Genomic DNA, 21073 nt, shown 5'->3' with positions numbered 1-21073 from the left:
TTAAAAGATATAGGGTATCAGAATGCATAAAAAAAACCCAATAAGACCCATCTACATGCTGCTTGCAAGAGACTCATTTTAGACCTAAAGACATCTCCAGGTTGAAAGTGAGGGATGGAGAACCATCTATCATGCTAATGGACATCCAAAAGAAAGCCGGAGTAGCCATACTTATATCAGACAAACTAGATTTTAAACCAAAGACTAATAAAGAGATGAAGAAGGGCACTATATCATAATTAAGGGGTCCATCCAACAGGAAGATCTAACAATTGTAAATATGCCCCCAACTTGGGAGCGCCCAAATATATGAATCAATAACAGACGTAAAGAAACTCATTGATAATAATAGTAGGGGACTTTAACACCCCCCACTTAACAGCAATGGACAAGATCATCTAAGCAGAAAATTAACAAGAAAATGAAGGCTTTGAATTACACACTGGACCAGATGGACTTAACAGAAACGTTCAGAACATTTCATCCTGAAGAAGCAGAATACACATTCTTTTCAAGTGCACATGGGACATTCTCCAGAATAGATCACATACTGGGCCACAAATCAGGCCTCAGCAAGTACAGAGAGATTGAGCTCATACCATGCATATTTTCATACCACAATGCTCTGAAACAAAGTCAACCACAAGAAAAAATTTGGAAAGACCACAAATATATGGAGGTTAAAGAACTTCCTACTAAAGAATGAATAGGTTTACCAGGAAATTAAAGAAAAATTAAAAATACATGGAAGCAAATAAAAATGAAAACATGACAGTCCAAAATCTTTGGGATGCAGCAAAGGCAGTTCTAAGAGGGAAGTATATAGCAATACAGGCCTACCTCAAAAAGCAAGAAAAGTCTCAGATACACGACCTAACCTTACACCTAAAGGAGCTAGAAAAGGAACACCAAATAAAGCCTAAAGCCAGCAGAAGAAGGGAAATAATAAAGATTAGAGCAGAAATAAGTGATATAGAAACAAAACCAGTAGAACAGATCAATGAAACTAAGAGCTGGTTCTTTGAAAGAATTAATAAAATTGTTAAACCCCTAGCCAAACTTAAGAGAGAGGACCCTAATAGATAAAATCATGAATGAAAGAGGAGAGATCACAACCAACACCACAGAAATACAAACAATCATAAGAGAATATTATGAAAAATTATATGCCAACAAACTGGGCAATCTGGAAGAAATGGATAAATTCCTAGAAACATACAAACTACCAAAACTGAAATAGGAAGAAATAGAAAATTTGAACAGACCCATAACCAGCAAAGAAATTGAATCAGTAATCAAAAATCTCCCAACAAACAAAAGTCCAGGGCCAGATGGCTTCCCAGGGGAATGCTACCAGACATTTAAAGAAGGGTTAATATCTATTCTCTCTCTTTTTTTAAAAAAAGATTTTATTTATTTATTTGACAGAGAGAGACATAGTGAGAGAGGGAACACAAGCAGGAGGAGTGGGAGAGGGAGAAGCAGGCTTCCCGCTGAGCAGGGATCCTGATGCGGAGCTCGATCCCAGGACCCTGGGATCATGACCTGAGCCGAAGGCAGACATTTAACGACTGAGCCACCCAGGCGCCCCAATATCTATTCTCAAACTGTTCCAAAAAATAGAAATGGAAGGAAAACTTCCAAACTCCTTCTACAAGGCCAGCATTACCTTGATTCCAAAACCAGAAAAAGACCCCACTAAAAAGAATTACAGGCCAATATCCCCAATGAACATGAATGCAAAAATTCCCAACAAAATACTAGCAAATCAAATCCAACAGTACATTAAAAGAATTATTCACCACCATGATCAAGTGGGATTTATTCCTGGGCTTCAGGAGTGGTTCAGTATTTGCAAAGCAATCAACCTGATACACCACATTAGTAAAAGAAAGGATAAGAACCATATGATCCTCTCAGTAGATGCAGAGAAAAGCATTTGACAAAATATAGCATTCTTGATAAAAACCCTCAACAAAGTAGGGATAGATGGAACATACCTCAACATCATAAAGGCCATATATGAAAGACCCACAGCTAATATCATCCTCAATGGGGAAAAACTGAGAGCTTTTCCTCTCTGGTCAGGAACAAGACAGCGATGTCCATTCTCACCACTGTTTTTTAACATAGTACAAGTCCTAGCCTCACCAACCAGACAACAAAAAGAAGTAAAAGGCATCCAGATCGGCAAGGAAGAAGTCAAACCTTTTCACTATTTGCAGATGACATGATACTCTATGATGAAAATCCAAAAGACGCCACCAAAAAATTGCTAGAAATAGTGCATGAATTCAGCAGAGTCGCAGGATATAAAATCAATCTACAGAAATCTTTTGCATTTCTATACACCAATAATGAAGCAGTAGAAAAAGAAGTCAAGGAATTGATCCAATTTAAAATTGCACCAATTGTACCAAAAGCCCTAAGATATCTAGGAATAAACCTAACCAAAGAGGTAAAAGAACTCTGAAAACTACAGAATGCTTATGAAAGAAATTGAAGATGTGCAAAGAAATGGAAAAACATTACATGCTCATGGATTGGTAGAGCAAACATTAAAATGTCTATACTATCCAAAGCAATACACATTTAATGCAATCCCTATCAAAATACCACCAGTATTTTTCACAGAGCTAGAACAAACAATCCTAAAATGTGTATGGAACAACAAAAGACCCTGAATGGCCAAAGCAATCCCGAAAAAGGCAAAGGTGGAGGCATCACGATTCTGGACTTCAAACTATATTACAAAGCTGTCGTCATCAAACAGTATGGTACTGGCGTAAAGTATGGCAGTATGTCACAAAGACTCACATATCAATGGAACAGAATAGAAAACACAGAAATGGACCCACAACTATGTGGTCAACTAATCTTTGACAAAGCAGGAAGGACTATCCAATGGAAAAAAGATATTCTCTTCAGCAAATGGTGTTGGGAAAACTGGACAGCAACATGCAGAAAGATGAAACTGGACCATTTTATTATACCATACACAAAAAGAAATTCAAATGGATGAAAGACCCAAATGTGAGACAGGAAACTATCAAAATTGTAGAGGAGAACACAGGCAGCAACCTCTTTGACCTTGGCCATAGCATCTTGTTACTAGACACGTCTCCAGAGGCAAGGGAAACAAAAGCACAAATGAACTATTGGGACTTCATTAAGATTAAAAGCTTCTGCACAGTGAAGGAAACAACAAAACTGAAAGGCAGCCTATGGAATGGGAGAAGATATTTGCAAATGGCATATCTGATAAAGGGTTAGTATCCAAAATATATAAAGGACTTATGTAACTCAACAACCCAAAACCAAATAATCCATTTAAGAAATGGGCAGAAGACATGAGCAGACATTTTTCCCAAGAAGACATACAGATGGCTAACAGACACAGGAAAAGATGCTCAACATCACTCAGCATCAGGGAAATACAAGTCAAAACCATGATGAGATAACCACCTTATGCCTGTCAGAATGGCTAAAATTAACAATAGAGGAAACAACTGATGTTGGCGAGGATGTAGAAGAAAGGGGAACCCTCTTACACTGTTGGTAGGAATGCAAACTGGTGCAGCCACTCTGGAAAACAGTATGGAAGTTCCTCAAAAAGTTAAAAATGGAACTACCCTATGACCCAGCAATTGCACTACTATGTATTTACCCAAAGGATACAAAAATACAGGTTCGAAGGGGTACATGCACCCAGATGTTTGTAGCAGCATTATCAACAATAGCCAAACTATCAAAAGAGCCGAAATGGCCATCGAGTGTTGAATGGATAAGGAAGATGTGGTATATATATATATATATCTATCATGGAATATTAGTCATCAAACAGAATGAAATCTTACCATTTGCAACAACATGGGTGGAGCTAGGGAGTATTATGCTAAACAAAATAAGTCAAAGAGAAATACCATACGATTTCACTCATATGTGGAATTTAAGAACAAAACATCAACATATGGGAAGGAAAAAAAAAAGAGGGAAACAAACCATAAGAGACTGTTATGTATAGAGAGCAAACAGGGTTGATGGAGGGAGGTGGGTGATGGGTCTTCAGGAAGGCACTTGTGTTGAGCACTGGTTGTTATATGTAGGTGATGAATCACTGAATTCTACACCGGAAACCAATTTTACCATATATGTTAAGTAACTAGAATTTTAATAAAAACTTAAAAAAGAAGAAGGAAGCTATATAAATATTTGGGGAGGAATAGTAGGCAGCATTAATAGCTTGTGCAAAGGGTCTAAGGCAGGAAGATGCTTTGCCTGTTGGAGTAACAGCAACGAGGCTGGTGTGGTTGTAGGGGATATGATTGTAGAAGTAACCAGCAGCCACATCAGAAACAAAATAGGGATGCCTACTCTCTCCATTATTAATCAACGCAACTCTGGAGGATCTAAATGATACAAGACTAGAACATTACATTGTTATAGAGAAAAGAGAAAACTATTTGAACTTTATAGGGCATGTTCATACACTTGTGAAGACTTTAAACAATTGAGAATACAAGAATTGAGAAAGGAAGCTTGCTATACAATAAATATTTATTTATTTTTATTTTTTATATATATTTTTATAGTTTATTTATTTATTTTTATTATGTTATGTTAGTCACCATACAGTACTTCATTAGTTTTTGATGTAGTGTTCCAAGATTCATTGTTTGCATATAACACCCAGTGCTCATTGCAATACATGCCCTCCTTAGTACCTATCATCGGGTTAACCCATCCCCCCACCCCCCTCCCCTCTGAAACCCTCAGTTTAAAATGTAATAGTTTTTCCCTATCCTATTGATAAATAGCCAGAAATTGAAAATGGCCAAAAGATCCTATTTATAATAAAAACAAACTATAAAATAAGAATACATTTTATAAGAAAGATAGTAGATTTATACAGAAAATAATAAAATCTTATGGAAGGCCTTAAAACCAGACTCAAAGAGACTGTGTTCTTGGATGGTATAGCAATATAACATAAACTATCTAATACAACCCCAATTTCAGTCCTAACGGAGTTTTTTAGCCTTTTTTTTTTAACTGTCTAAAAATATTTGCAATTTTACATAGAAGATTAAATGCCCAAAAATAGCCAAAAAAGAACAGTGAAGGGGATTTTTTATTAGCTGAAATTAAGACTAACTATAAAGCCATGTTAACAATCTATGGCTAGCAGTTAACATAGAGGTTAGGGCTTAGCAAACTTTGTAAAAGGCCAGATGGTAAATATTTTCAACTTTGTGGGCCAAATTGCCTCTCCCTTGACTACTCAACTGTGCCTTTTAGGGTAAAAGCAGCTATATGGGTGTGATTTGATTTATTTTTTGAATTGCAGTTTGCTAATTTGTGGTATATATTTTAGAATAAAATAGAGCTCAGAAACTGATATGCATAATATGCAACAAAAGTGATCTGCATGTGAACTGGCTGGTTTTGTAGCCCTTCAGGTTTGGAGGGAAATGTAAAACTGATTTTTTAAGACTAATTTATTCAGAATATTATTCAGAACAGTTCTCTAGCTATTTAGATGTTCTGTTGTTTTTTAATAAAACAGTAGGCTATGAGTTATTGCCTCATATCTTTAATGTGGTGTTGCTGTGTTCCCAGAGCACTTTATCCATACAATGAATGCATTATCCACATTATGGTAATTTGTTTCCATGCCTAGTCCCAGCCTCGCCATGGACTGTTGAAAGAAAGGCTGTCTTACACAGTTTTGTGCTCTAACAGGTGACAGACTCTTAGGTGATCAGTTAGTATTGAACTGATTTGAACTCTAAAATCAAAGCCCAACATTTCTCTGTTCACAATGTCTATATGTATTCACTTGAATTTAACTCAAACTACAGGTCTCAGTTCAGCGGGAAAAATGAAAATTTCGTCTATGAATATAGATGTGATTTTGGGTCTCATGGTCTTACATATTTCCATACATAGCTCAAGGCTTTCTATTATTTATATGGAAAAAAAGCAAAAGCCCTCACTGTTTGGCTGTTCCAAGCATTTTACATGTATTAACTAATTTATTCCTTACCACATCAGCATGAAGTAGCACAGTGAAAATACTGAGGAATGGAGAGGTTAAATGATTGGCCTTAAGTCACATACCAACAAAGGTTGAGCCTGGCAGTCCTGCTCCAGAGTCTGTGCTCTTAACCAATCTGTGCCGCCTCATTCATCCATAGATAATGCATGCATATGAGTCTGTATCAAGGAAGAGATCGAAAGAGATGTTCTCTGTCTGATATTTCATAATGGGCCTCATTATCACTTCTTGAAAAATATATAACATTTTTTTCAGAAAAATCTTTTTCTAAGGTCAGCATTTAACATGAAGTAAAATAATTTTTTTTATATAGATTCACTTTATGAGGAATTTAGATGAACTGGAATGAGTTTGGAAGAGAACCAACAGAAGATTAAGGAAACTTAAGTCATGTTATTGAAGAGAATGTAGATATTTCATCTTGAGAACATTTTATAATGGAATTGGAAGTGTTTTTCATGTATTTGAAGGTAGTAATTGGCAGAGAGTTTGGCTTTGTTCTTTATAGTTTGGGCAGATAAATTTAGGATCACTTGGTTGTAGATGCTTTAGAACAACAGGTTTTTCCTCCATGTAAGGAGGAACTTTTCTGCTGCCTTAGAAAATAACGAGCTTTTTCTTACCAGAATGCTCAGAATACGCTGGAAGCAAAGGATGTCACTGAGGATAATCAAGCATTTGGCTGATCGAATAACTGAACTAGGTGACCAGATATGAAGTTCCTTGCAATTCAGTGATTCTGACAGCTTAGCACAGAAGTGATTCTGCTTTATTACTTTATCCTTATTGTACACCTCACCACCTAGAAAAGTTCTATGTCAGTGATTTTTAGTGAAACTTAAGCTCATTAATCCCAGTGGCTGTAGAAAATAACATCACAGACTTATTCATAATATCAAGCCCATGGAAAATCATTCATCAGACTTGGTAATAATTGTTGCTCACGCTTCCTTACTGTTTATTAGATAGCAAGCATTTTGTTAAGCACCTTATATATGTTACCTTATTTACTCTTCACAGTAACCCTCGAGGGTAGGTAGTATTATCGTCTTTTCCTATTTTATAGGTGAGGGGTTAAAGTTAACTTGCCCATGTTTACATTAGCTAATAAGATGGCGGGACCAGAATTTGAATTCAAGGCTTTCAGAATCCAAAACCTGTACACTTAACTACTGCACAAACTTTCAGCTTCCTAGCCCAGATCAGAAATTGAAAGTCGAGATAATTGTTAAGTCATGGTTCTCAGGAACTCACACAACTCAGTAGGAAAAAAACCAACCCAATTAAGAAATGGTCAGAGGTACTGAATAAATATTTGTCCAAAGATGACATACAAATGGCCAACAGGTACATGAAAACATGGTCAACATCACTAATCATTAGGAAATGCAAATCAGAACCACAATGAGATTCCACCTCATACCTGTTAGAATGGCTACTATCAAAAGGATAAGAGATAACTGCTAGCAAGGGTGTGGAGAAAAGGGAACCCTTGAGCCCTCTTGGTGGGAATGCAAAATAGTGTAGCCACTGTAGAAAACACGGTAGAGATGCCTCAAAATATTAGAGACAGAGCTACTATATAATCCAGCAATCACACAACCAAAAGAAATAAAATCAGTGTCTTGAAGTGATATCTGCAGTCCCATGTTCATTGCAGCCTTGTTTACAACAGATAAGACATAAAAACAACCTAAGTGTCCATCAACAGATGAATAAAGAAACACACACACAGGAATATTATTCAGCCATGAGAAAGAAGGAAATCCTGCCATTTGCAGCAACATGGATGGGCCTTCAGGGCATTATGCTACGTGAAATGAGTCAGAAGAGAAAAACAAATTCTGGTTTCACTTATCTGTGGAATCTAAAAAAGCCAAACTCATGGAAACAGAGAACAGAATGGTTGTTGCCAGGGGCTGGGAGGTTGGGGAAATGGGGAGATATTGGTCAAAGGGTACAAACTTCCAGTTATAAGATGAATAAGTTGGGGGGCTCTCTTGTAGAGCCATAGTAGCTCTAGTTAATACTGTTAATACTTCAAAATTGCTAGGAGACTAGATCTACAGTATTCTCACCACAGAACAAGAAAAGTAATTATGTGAGGTGATGAGATGGTAGCTAATCTTATTGCGGTAATCATTTTACAGTATATACATGTGACAAATTATCATGTTCACCTTAAACTTGCATTTATATGTCAATTATCAATGAAGCTGAAAAAAATATAAAGAAGAGAGAAAAAGAAAATACTAAAGGAAACAATTGATTTGAAAATATAACCTTCCTATTGCTAAGCATTCAGTCACTCTAGCCACCTGAATATCCAGACCCATCCTGTCCAATAAATGTCACTAGCACAGGCGATGATTTAATTTTAAATTAAAACTAAAATTCAGTTCCTCAATCACACTTGTCACATTTCAAGTGCTTGGTAGTCACATGTGCTGGTGGCTACAATACTGGACAGTGCCAATACAGAATATGCCCATCACCGCAGAAAGCTCTACTGAACAGCACTCGTCTAGACTCCTCATGACCTAAAGTAAAAGACAATGGCTTTTTCCTTAACACAGTCTCCAGAATGGCACTTTGAGGTACACACTGACATCAACATCCAAGAGTATATGTTCATCACAGAGGAACAAATTTTTCATTCTCCAAGGTGGTCAATAATTAACTGTTTACTGCATAATTTAAAAATAATCTCCTCAACAAACATTTCTAGAAAGACAGAAAGAAAAGTTTGGTTTTATGAAATCATGCCAGCCAAAATACAACTTTAAAAAATACATTTAAGTTTTGTAACATATTTCAATTAGATATGAAATGGTTTATCCACAACAATTTCCTTGCTCCCTGTCCCTTCCCCCATTCTTCCTGCTATTTTACTCATTGCTTTTTTGATAGCCCTTTGTTCCGTTGATGGTGGGGACTCAAACCTTTTCTCCTGATATAAACAACAAAAGGTTGTTTACAGGTTGTTTGAAGTAGGTGAGGGAATTAGCCCTACAGCCTTCTGTGGGAGAAGAATGTTCTAGGCAGGGAGGAAAGTCAGTGCAAGGGCCATAAGGCAGAAGTATGTGTTATATACTTAGGAAACACCAAGGAAGTTTGTATGGCTGAAGCATTGATAGTGACAGCAGGTGTAGTCATAGGGTAGGTGGGAGAGGTTGGAGAATGGAGTGTTAGTACTTTGGCTTCTACCCTGAGTGAAATGCATGCTATTGAAGAGTGAAATAATGTATTATATTGCAAAAAACTTGATCAGGTTGCTGTGTGGGATTACACTGATTAGAGTCAGGGAGAGCAATTAGGAGACTATTGTAGAAATTTGGAAGAGAAATGATGGTGGCTTGGACCAAAGTGGGTAATAGTAGAGGTGGTGAAAGAAATGGTCAGATTCTATTTTTGTTTTTGTTTTTTTTTTAAGCAGAGACAATGGGATTTACTGAGCAACTGGGTGTGTAGGGAGGGGGAAAGAGAAGTCAAGGATGACTCAAATTTTTTGACCAGTGCTATTGAAAGGGTGGAGTTGCCACTGACCGAAATGGTATGACTGCAAGGATACACTTTGTGGAGGGAAGATCAGAAACAGAGTTTTGACTCTGTTGTGTTTCATGTATCTCATATGAATCTGAAATTTGGGAAAGAGATCTGAGCTGGGAATATACATTTGAAAGTCATCAGTATGTAGAGGACATAATCCACGAGACTAGATAAGATCACCAAAGGAATGCATATAGATAGAGAATAGACCTAACAAGGCAACCTTGGGACACTCCAACTTTTAGAGATCAGTGAGAAAGGAAGGCACCAACAGAGGGGACTGGGGAATGATCACTGAGATAGGCTACATAAGGTAGTATGAAATCCTAGGGTCGAGGAGGAGGGGTGGCCAGCTGTGCCAAATGATGCTGATAGGATCTCTAAGATGAGTACTGAGAACTGAGCAATTGGTTTATCAACACGGAGGTCATTGGTGAATTTAAAGAAACAAATTTTAGTGAAATGTTAGGGAAAAAGCCTGACTGAGGTGTGTTAAAGAGAAATAAAAGGAGAGGAATTGAAAATTGCTAATGTAGAAAGTCGTCAAGGAGGATTTGGCAAAGTAAAAGCAAAGGAGATGGTATAGGATGGTGGAAGTAGGCTCAAGAGAATCTTGTTTTCTATATTTTAAAGAGATGGGATAAATAAGAGCATGATGAGAAAGTCCCAGTAAGAGCATTGTTTTGAGTAATTTGTGTACAAACATGCATATATCTTTTTCTAATTTATTATGCTAATGTTCCATTTATGAATATCTCAGAATTGCTTTATCTGTGTGCTCATTAATGGATATTTAAGTTGTTTTCCAGTCTTCTATATTATATACATTTTTGTTCATGTTTCCTTGTGCATATATGCACTATTTCATAAATATCTGGAAGTGAAATGTCTTGGTCCTTGTCTGTATTTTCAACTTTAATAGATATTTTCAAATTGTTGTACAATGTGGTAGTACCTACCATTTACACACTCACCAACAGTATGTGAGATGTCTTGTGATGAATCCGATTGTGTGAAATGTTATCCTTTTGGGTTCAAATCTGCATTTCTGTAATACTAATAAGATTGAACATCTTTTCTCAGTGTGTTGGGCATTCTGGTTCCTCTTCTGTAACTCTCCCATTTTTCTATTGGGGAAAAATAACAATTTCTTACTGATTTGTGGAGTTCCTTATATTTTTCCAAATAAAAAAAAACTTTATGAGCTACATATATTTAGTTATCTTTTCTCAGTCTGTGGCCTGCCTTTTCAGTTTTTTAATTGTAACTTTTGATGCACAACAATTTTAAATTCTGTTGTGGTCAGATTTATTTATCTTTTTATTTATAGTTTGTGATTCTTCTGTCTCATCGAAATCCTTCCCTATCACAAGATTATAAAGATATTCTTCTATATTTCTTTGAACAGTTTTTAAGTTTTATCTTTCAAACTTAGGTCTTTAATCACCTCTAATCATAGCTGATATTTTTAGTGGGTTTTAAGGTAGGAAGCATGTTTTATTTTTGACTCTGCACCATTTTTTAAATAGTCTGTCCAAATGATTTGCAGTACATCTCTGTCAGTATCTGATTTTCAGATATGCACGGGTTTGTTTAGGGGCTCTTTATTGTTTCTTTGTATCACTGCAGAGCCTTCCACTAATACTTATTTTAAGAATATAGCTTTATGATGATAAACCTAGATATCTGGTAGGACAAGTTTTCCCAACTTGCTCTTATTCACACTTCTTCTTGGCTATTTTTTAGTCCTTGTATTTTCTATAGGAATTTGAAAATTAAGTTGCCAAATTACACACACACACACACACACACACACACACAACCCTATTGGAATTTTGTAGGGAATTGCATTTGATTTATAGATTATTTGGAGAATATGACATCTTGACTATGTTGATTCTTCCTTTCTATGAATATGTTCTATCCCTCCATTTATTCAAGCCTTCCTGTGTTCTGTAATAATCTTTCGTATATTTCCCCCATAAACTTCTTGCTTATGTTTGGTTAGATTTATTCCTAGATACCTTACAGATTTGATTGCTGTGATGAATAGGGTCTATTTTTTCCTATTACATTTTCTTTTCCTATTAATGGTCCAGAAGAACATCATTTCTCATTGAATACTGAGCTATATGGGTGTTGAGTGGATTAGTAATGGAAAGGGCAATTTGGGAGGCAGAGTTTCCTAAAATGGGGAGACCATACTGAGGGACTGAACCAGAATAGCATCAGTGAGAATGGAGAAGAAAGCCTGGTTTCATAGCTGTCTGAGGCAGGTCCCAAAACTTGGTGACTTAGGAAAGTGAGGGGGTGTGACTGAAGAAAAGAGACTTGGGAACATGATAATAATTAAATGATGATCCTGTTAAATGAGGTTGGGTGCATGTTGAAGAGGGATAGTTGAATATTCATTTGAGGACTACATTTTAGTCAGCCAACTTTGACTGTGAGAACTAGAATTTATGCCCACTAGCTCATTAGAAATCTGGATAGCATTGTGTGGATCAAATGGGAGTCTGGGCAAGTCCAGTTACAGGAACTGGAAGTCCAGTTAGGTCTTAGGGCTCTTTGTCAGGCGGGTTTTGATTCTTGCTAATGTTCATTGGATTCTCCGTTTTCCACTGTAACCAGCTTCTTGATCACCCTGGCTTCTTCAGCTCTGATCCAACCTCTCGACGGTAGCACCTGCAACCAACTGGCAGTTTTTCTGTCCATCTTATTTTAAATTGCAATCTGTGATGTTGGCCCAATCATCTTTTTAATCAGCCTCCCAGGTCACAGGTTGCTGGCCAGGCCATAAATTGGCTCATTTTGCTTTTTGCTTGTTTTGGTCAAGTGTTCATTGGTTTAGTACTTTGTAGGATGACTACACTTCCCAATTTGCCCAGCATAATTGTTGTCCCAGAACAATTAATAATACCCCCTTTTTCAGTTTGGACAGTACATTATTTGGTTATGCTTTACTCATCACCAGGGACTACAAAACATGGCTACTTATTCCTAAGGAAGGATTATGGAAGAGGAGTGTGACTGGTAGCTACGCTAGGGGGTACTGAGTAATATCTGCACTTCTAGTGTATAGTGATGGTAGACTTGCAGAATCTGAGAATCCATGGTAATGGGAACTCATGATAAATGGAGGAGAACAGATAGAGTGTGCCATTTGGGTAGGTTTCCAGATACCCAAGTCAAACAGGTAAAGGTAGATCTGAGTATTCAGATAGGGGTCAGAGTAGAGAATATTTTGGCAGATGGTAGAGGTTGGCATGCCTTTATCAGGAAAAGGGGTCCATCCTTTGATAGGGGTTAAGGAGAAAGGGTTCAGGCATGGAACGTAAGAGCCCTAGTGCCACATCCCGGTCATAGACTAACTGGACAGGACCTATCACTAAGAGACTGGACAACAGGACAAAATTTAGCTACAAAGAGATAAAGTAAAAGCATGACCTTGCACTGAGACCCAATGAGAAGTACGGAGATATTAGGAGAATGATGCTAAGCCAGCTCATTCCCAGGCAAACTATTACATTTTACTCTTCAGCACCAGCGTAAAAGCTGAAATGTCAGTGGGTATAATTCCAAAGGTAGGAGTATACCAAACAGGGGAAGGGAAACAAGTGGGGAGCCCTGTGGACTGTGACAAACCGTGCTCCTTGATGAGATGATAAGGAGTTGAATGAGTACATATCTGATATAGGAAGATTGAAGGTAGATAGAACTTTGACCTCAGGTCTGGATAAGAGCAGGTTAAATTAATCATTGTTTGAAAACAGCTAAAAATTAGTGTGAAAAGTCCTCTAGTATCTATATTTTTAAAAATCTTACTTTAAGTGGGTCTCAATGTAAGTACAGCGACTTAGAATTATGAAGAATATGTTTATTTTTGCCTATTTTAAGAAATTTAAATAAGGATGAATGAAGAACTTACTTTTTCTATGTAAGTAACTATGACAGTGAGAAGTTACGTGTCCTAAATGTATTCAAAATGTGTATAAAAAAATACATGATTTCCTGATGACTGATTCTATAAATCTGAGTCTATAAAATAACAGAAGCTACTGGGGTTTTATGTTGAGGAAACTGTAACTGGGAAACACGTTAAGTATTGATATTTGGGGAAGGCTGAGGTGTTTGATGACAGATGGATGCGAAGGCTGGAGGGGCGTGGACAGGGAAGGGCAGAGTTTTGAGACTATTGTGTGTGTAGGTATGTGTCTTAAACCATAAGATAGTGTAACTAAAGGGATGTTTTATAGTAGAAGTTGTAGCTAGGCAATGAGTAATTGCAAAAACATGTTAGAAAATGAAGCTTCCATGGGGCGCCTGGGTGGCTCAGTCGTTAAGCGTCTGCCTTCGGCTCAGGTCATGATCCCAGGGTCCTGGGATCGAGCCCCGCATCGGGCTCCTTGCTCTGCGGGAGGCCTGCTTCTCCCTCTGCCACTCCCCTTGCTTGTGTTCCCTCTCTCGCTGTGTGTCTCTCTGTCAAATAAATAAATAAAATCTTTAAAAAAAAAAAAAGAAAGAAAATGAAGCTTCCTTTTGAGGTATTATTCCACAGAGATTCTAAAAGGGGTTGCTCAGGATTTGATTCCTGAAGGATCCCAACATAATTATATAAAAAAAATACTGTTAAAATTACCATTAAAAGAATTAGTCATAAATCTTTTTGTTTTGTTGTTGTTATATAAATGGAGAACAAAATTGTCCTTGTTCTGAGGGAAAAATGGGTAACAGGCGTTTTGTTTGTGTGGTCTGTACTTTATGTATGTGTGTCTACTACAATAGTAACAGATAATGTCTTTTAACAGCTCATGGAAAGAATTAGTTTCTTCTCTACCAAAAAGCTAGCCTTGTGGAAGCTGACAAAAGTCATTATATTATTATGATTTTGGCTCAAGAAAATAAGGATATCTTGGAAAAAGTGAAGGAGTATGGCAGTGGAAGAAAGACATCTGTAATATAGCAGACAAATTATTTCAACAAAAGATACAGTGTGTCTTTAATTGCATTCTCATGGACTATTGGTTTAAAATGTGCTGACCAACGGCAATATCTGGAAGAAGGGAACTTTGGATTTCCAGCTTGAGTTCAATTTAACGAACTTTTATTGAGCATCTACCCTGGAGGCAGGCAGCCTGAGTTTGATACTCGGTTCTGTTATTCTACCTCTCTGTACGTCTGTGTCCTCATCTCTGAAGTGGACATGGTAATGGTAGTCCTTATCCTCTGTTGTTATTTGGAGGATGAACTGAATTATAACGTATGTAAAGTACTTAGAACGGTGTTCACCACTTTGACACAGAAAGTCAACTGAATTAGAGACTGGGGATTTAAAGATGTTCACATTGTCTTCTTGGGAGAGACAGATCAGCCACACAACAGTATTAGTATTTTCTGATAATGCCAAGAAAATGTTTATCAAAAGGTTGCTGTGGGGACACAGAGCTGGAACAGATAACAATCTTAGGGAGATAGTTTTCCGAAGTAGAATTCAAGAAAGGTTTTCTGTAGGAGAGGAGAAAAAATTTCCCCTAAAAGGCCAGGAAACAAAAAGTAGATGAAGCCAGAGGCTGGGACACATTCATTTGTAGCTTTTTGAGCTTCCTTCCTTACTGGGTCCCCCTCTGCATCTGGTCACTGTGTAGTTACTTGGTAAAGGCGTGATGGAGATCATTTTAAGTTTCAATATTCCTGTCATTTGTACTATCAGTTACAAAGCTGAACTGAGTCTGATAGTGTTAGAATAATTGGGATAGCAAATGATTATTTCCAAGTGGAGTTCTCTGTACTATTAGACAGAGTATTGACTCTAGGGCTAGGTTAAAGAATGTCCCAGAGAATGAGCAGCCCCTGTATGGCATTACCCTGTCCTTCCACTCTCAGTTCTAATGAATTCAGAAGAGAGATGAGTGTTATCTTGTTAAAATAAAAGAAAGGAAGACATTTTAAAACCAACATTTGGGAATCATGCTTTAAGATAATCTTGATATAATAATTTGTGATTCTCTAACCTGTGAAAACTCTAAACTGTTCAGCAATATACAATGTATACATTTGTGGGGGTGCAGAAGTGTGACTTTATTTCTCTGTAACTGAACTCAGTTTAGCTCTGGAACCTCCTTTTCTGCTAGTAGTGAGCAAACATAGAATATTGCTACTTTACGTTAACCTCTCTTTAGCACTTGGGAATAAAAACTCAGTCAAGTGCAAGATGTAATGCAAAACTCATGGTCATTCTTAGAGCTGTTCCCATTCTGTGGTTCTTCCTCCACTCCCACCCTCGCCCACTCCCCAGACATAGTCCAGATAGTCTCAGTGTAGGGAAGAAGGAAGGTGTCCATCCATCCATTTGTCCCCTGGGCCTCCCCAGCCTTTCCCATGTGTCTCATCCTGATTGAGCTTTGCCTTTGTCTTCATGTTATCCCTATTGCTGTGTCAATAGCTGGGGCATCTTATGGTTATTTAATTTTTTATTTTTTTTTTAGGTAAGCTGAAACCATGATGACTGCTTGCTGATTCATTGGCCAGCCCCATCGTTCTCCATGTTCAGTATACCCAGCCCCTCCCCCATTGCGGCAAGAGCTCTATGAGGCCTCCCTTGAAGGGGCCATGGGAATGTTTTTGGATTCCTTTCACATCTCACTAAAGCCAGAATGACAGGGAAGCTCAGAGCTCTCAATCCCATTCTGCCTCAGCACCCTTTGCAACCATTACTGCTCTATGGTATCTACCCAATACTGACTTGGAGGACCCATCAAAATGGTTCTCCCAGAGGTATTTAGATAGGAAGCTGAGCACAAGCCCCTAATGTTTGTGGATACCCTCTTCAGTCTGACTTTTTTTTTTAACCGTCTTACCACCCCATCTCCTGTTTATCTCCCTCCAGGCATTCACTTGCATATATATACCTTCAAAACACCCAGGTATCGTCTAAACTCTAGTTAGACACCTTGGTCCTTACCTCTTCCTACCAGCCAGTCAGACTTTGTCTTTTCCTAGAAGCAGGAAGACTGTTCTAATATCATGTTGTGCTATTATCATATCATATTCTATGAGTAACTTTCATATGAACTCTCAATCCTAGATGTTCCAAGTCAAATGCTTTTGGGACATCAAAACATACCATTTCTCTCTCAAGCTTTTGCAGCACAGAGTGCGGGTTTCAAGACTATTGCTTCTGCTGATCTCATCTTAAAAATTCTATTTGGGGGGCGCCTGGGTGGCTCAGTCATTAAGCGTCTGCCTTTGGCTCAGGTCATGATCACAGGGTCCTGGGATTGAGCCCCGCATCGGGCTCCCTGCTTCGTGGGAGGCCTGCTTCTCCCTCTGCCCCTCCCCCTGCTTGTGTTCCCTCTCTCACTGTCTCTCTCTCTGTCAAATAAATAAATAAAATCTTTAAAAAAATAATAAAAATTCTATTTTGAAAGTTAGAACTGAACAACAAAGTCTTTGTTCTTTGCTGTGCCTGCCTGTCCCCCAAAGCTGAAGCTGACTCAGCTTTACTGGGTAGCAACAAAATCAGTAAGAATAAAAAACAAATCAGGTGATATTTCAAAAATACTATTCTGTTAACTCTCATTGCCTAGAGCTGAGTTGTTACACCCCAGGAGAGGAATCCTCAATCATTTATGGCCCTAACTTTGTGATGAGTCAGGCTGATACCCATGCATATTTATAAACAGAATTGTTAGTTTGTCAAAGATGTGTTACAGGTGAGCTAATGTTAGGTGTTGAGGGGAAATTGTTGGCCAAAATTTAAATTCTGACTCCTCTCTGATTCACCTGGATGTCTTTACAATTTATTGAAAGCTTCCAGAATCTTCTCTCTTAAACAAACAGAATGACTCACTTGTGACAATAAAGCATATTGTCTGTACTTCTGGAGACTCAGTGAAGGATGTCAGCAGCCAACCAAATTCTATTATTGGAGATGTAAAGTGAATAGAAACGGTTCTTGAAGTGACCCCTGTTCCATTCCTGAAATAGCAGCTGCTGGAATGCTCATGACTGTGAGTGGCTGCTCATGGCTGTGTTAGCGGATGTGTGTGTGATGCTGGGGGCCACTTGACCTGGCTGCGTCAGGGCGGTTTGGATGCTTTCTGCTACTTAGCATTCAGAATGCTCTAAGACCTGCTTGCCTCAGAGTTTTTCAAAGAAGGAAGTGAGATAATCTATGTGAACGCTGTCAACTTCAACTCTATGCAAGTGTTAGGTTGTTATCTTTAAATTTTTACTAACTCTCCTGCTGTACTCTTATTTCTCCTCCATATAGTTTTCTTTCGTTTTCATTGCTTTGAGATATTCATGCCTGGGAAGCTTGATTTTTTTTTTTTTTTTTAAACAAAGTAAGCTTAGACTCAGTACCCTACATAGTCAGTCTCATCTGTTATCTTGACATCTTTTCCACTCTTTAAACCATGTCCTGGGGCTTCTTTGGTTCTTTTTGGGTCTGTGACTCTTCCTGTTGTGTGAACATGGGAAATGTTTCCAAATGTGCTATTTCTTTTTTTAAACTGAACTACATTCTCCGCTGCATAGTTTTACTTTTTTCTCTAGACTTTGTTGGGCTTACCATTTATATAAATCGGTCTGAAAAATGATTGATTTGAATTCCACATTTGGACAAAATGCCAATTATGTGCAAAGTATAGTGACCATCCTGGGGAGAGGGATGAGCCTAGGCCGTCCAGGCCTCCCACTGGAGTGGCAGTCAGCAGTGGTGCCATTCGCCAAGGCTGGGAACAAAGACATAGAGTGGAGGAGGGAAGGGTTGGGCAGAGTTGGGGAGTAGGGAGAGATTGATGTTAGTTTGGGATACGGAGAAAGCTTGACTAGGAGAGGCTCTGCCTCTAAGTGGCAGATTGAAGCCATGGGAGTAAGTGGAAGAAAAAAGAGATGAATTTCCTGTTGAATAACTACCAGACTTGCTATGGTTATTCTTCTGTGAACAGATATCCCGGTGGGGGAAGACCCCTCAGAATAGCTATCGTGATGTTGGGGTATCTATGTGTTGAGTGTCATTGATAGGCTTCTCTGGAAATGCACGGTTTGAAAATCAGCAACAAACTTGGACTAGAACTTCTCAACCTTGGCACTACTTGCATTTTGTTTCAGATAATTCTTTGTTGTGGGCGACTGTCCTGTGCATTGTAGGATGGTTAGCAGCATGCCTGGTCTCCACCCACTAGGTGGTAATAGCATTTCATTCCCTACTCCTCCTGCTGTTGGCTGTGACAACCAGAACTGTCTTGCAGATATTGCTAACTGTCCCATGGGCTACATAAAGCCACCTTGGCAAGTTCTTCTTTTGAGTTTATATAAAGCATTTTTGGAGGAGCTACATTAGCTTTTCAGCTGAAAAATGCATTTGCTTCTGCAGTTATCTTGACCCCCATTTCGGAAGCAGGTTCCTTATCTTGGAAGATCGAGTAAATAATTTTTAGGTTTCTTTAATCAAGTATTGCACATAAAAGCACAAACAGCTGTCAGTTTCAAATCAAATCGCGTTCTTCTCTGTGTATGTGTCACATATAAATGAAGGGGACGCTGCATTCCAGAAAGTGACAGAGCTAGCAGTTACGACACAGGAATGGCTGATAGTTCCTCACGTGTCAAACATTTGAAGGCAGACCATCCAAAGGAGTTACCTGAGAAGTACTCTTGGGGTTGGAGGTAAGAGGGTGGGGTTCAAGTGAAGCAAATATGAACTTGGTTATAGAAATTTGAATGTAAAAAATTTAAAACACAGGAGCTAGTCCTTAATATTTTCAAATGCACATTTGTTTATAGTTCATAAAGAAAAAGAATATAAGAAAGTAACTTAAGTTACCTGCCATAGTGGCTGGATTAACTTGTAACCTAAAATGCTGCTCTTAGAATTAGTACCCAAGCTTAGGTCCTACCCAAGGATAGGTCCGTGGCAAGCAGTGGCCTGTATATGTGTCGCCCTGAAATGATGCTCTTAGTTATTCTGTTAGAGCACATTTTGTGAGGATTTTGTTCTTCTTGTTCACTTTCCTTTCTTCATGTCCCACGTGTCCTGGTACAGTTCACAGTGGTGCAGAGTGGCCTGGGGAGCAGCCTCAGAGAGGATTTAGCATCCTGTTTGTTTGGCTCTGTTTCTTCCCTGACCTCTGGCCCCCTTCCTCGCAGTCGAGTGCTCTTGACCCGCAGCTGGGGAGAGCCGAGGCTAGGAGTTGAGACCGTGGTGCATCACCTCTTCTCACGGATCTTCCGACATTTCTTTCTTTTTTTTTATTATTATGTTATGTTAATCACCATGCATTACATCATTCGTTTTAGATGTAGTGTTCCATGATTCATTGTTTGCGTATAACACCCAGTGCTCCATTCAGTACGTGCCCTCTTTAATACCCATCACCAGGCTAACCCATCCCCGCACCCCCCTCCCCTCTAGAACCTTCAGTTTGTTTCTCAGAGTCCATAGTCTCTCATGGTTCGTCTCCCCCTCCGATTTCCCCCCTTCATTCTTCCCCTCCTGCTATCTTCTTCTTTTTTTTTTTTTAACATATAATGTACTATTTGCTTCAGAGGTACAGATCTGTGATTCAACAGTCTTGCACAATTCACAGCGCTCACCATAGCACATACCCTCCCCAATGTTTATCACCCAACCACCCCATCCCTCCCACCCCCACCACTCCAGCAACCCTCAGTTTGTTTCCTGAGATTAAGAATTCCTCATATCAGTGAGGTCATATGACACATGTATCTTCCAACATTTCTTCCTAAGCTGTCATAAAATCATGGCTACTGCACCTTTTCTGTGCCTCGTAGAATTGTGGCTATTAGACTTCCAATCCCAATTTTAATCTTCTACCAAATGGAGGAAGAAAAAAGGCGGATTTGAGCCTTTGTAACATGCATTCAGCCCCCACTCAGAGGCATCCATACCTACCCTCTCAAAATCCAATCACAGCCTTGATGAATAGAAATGGGAGGAGAAGGGAGAGAATACCAGAGTTTGGAGGTCTTTATACTGCTTTTCCTCCTGGGGTCAGGAAGAGTGGTCTCTGGAAAGCTGAGGAAGGTGAGGGCCTTGTCTGTGTACTTCTGTCATTTGATTGGAGTGACTAGGCCACTTTGGAACCGGCAACTATATTTTATCATTTAAGGCAGAATTAGGTTTGGGTTTACCTGGTCTTATATAGTACAGGAAAGACGGAGTAAATATAGTTTAACTATGAGTCTCCTCTCATGAGAGTCTCCATGGTCCAATGGCTAGAGTGTGTTTATCCAAGCTTACTTACTGGCTCCCTGTGTGTACTTGGTCAAGTTACTTAACCTCTCTTGTTCTGACTCCTCATCTGGAAAAGCCCACTGAGGGTTGTCAGGATTTAATGTGATCATTGTGTAAAAGTGTGTAGTAGTTTTTATGAATTATATGCTATAGATTGTTTATTTGCTCAGGAATTGTGTGATACTGCTCTGGGATTGTTCTCTGGT

General features: G+C 38.6%; 1 protein-coding gene across 5 annotated transcripts in view; it reads left to right on the top strand.

Annotated features, from left to right (window-relative positions):
• The window catches only part of BCKDHB (branched chain keto acid dehydrogenase E1 subunit beta), a 206492-nt gene that overhangs the window by 99930 nt on the left and 85489 nt on the right, over positions 1-21073 (top strand). The window contains exon 10 of one of the 5 annotated variants that reach the window (XR_004300168.1): positions 16093-16814. The exons of 3 other annotated variants lie outside the window; for them this stretch is intronic. Coding sequence is in view for 1 of the 2 variants with exons in the window: in XM_032409393.1 (XP_032265284.1) it covers positions 16093-16101 (9 nt within the window). In the remaining variant the exon portion in view is untranslated. Of the gene's footprint in view, positions 1-16092; positions 16815-21073 lie in introns of those variants that run through there. One more of the 5 variants, XM_032409393.1, reaches the window with a different exon arrangement.

Source organism: Phoca vitulina, unplaced genomic scaffold (genome assembly GCF_004348235.1).
Source record: "Phoca vitulina isolate PV1807 unplaced genomic scaffold, GSC_HSeal_1.0 scaffold11, whole genome shotgun sequence".
Taxonomy (NCBI): Eukaryota; Metazoa; Chordata; class Mammalia; order Carnivora; family Phocidae; genus Phoca; species Phoca vitulina.
Note: the sequence above shows the minus strand (reverse complement) of the source record. Positions and strands in the feature narration are given on the sequence as shown.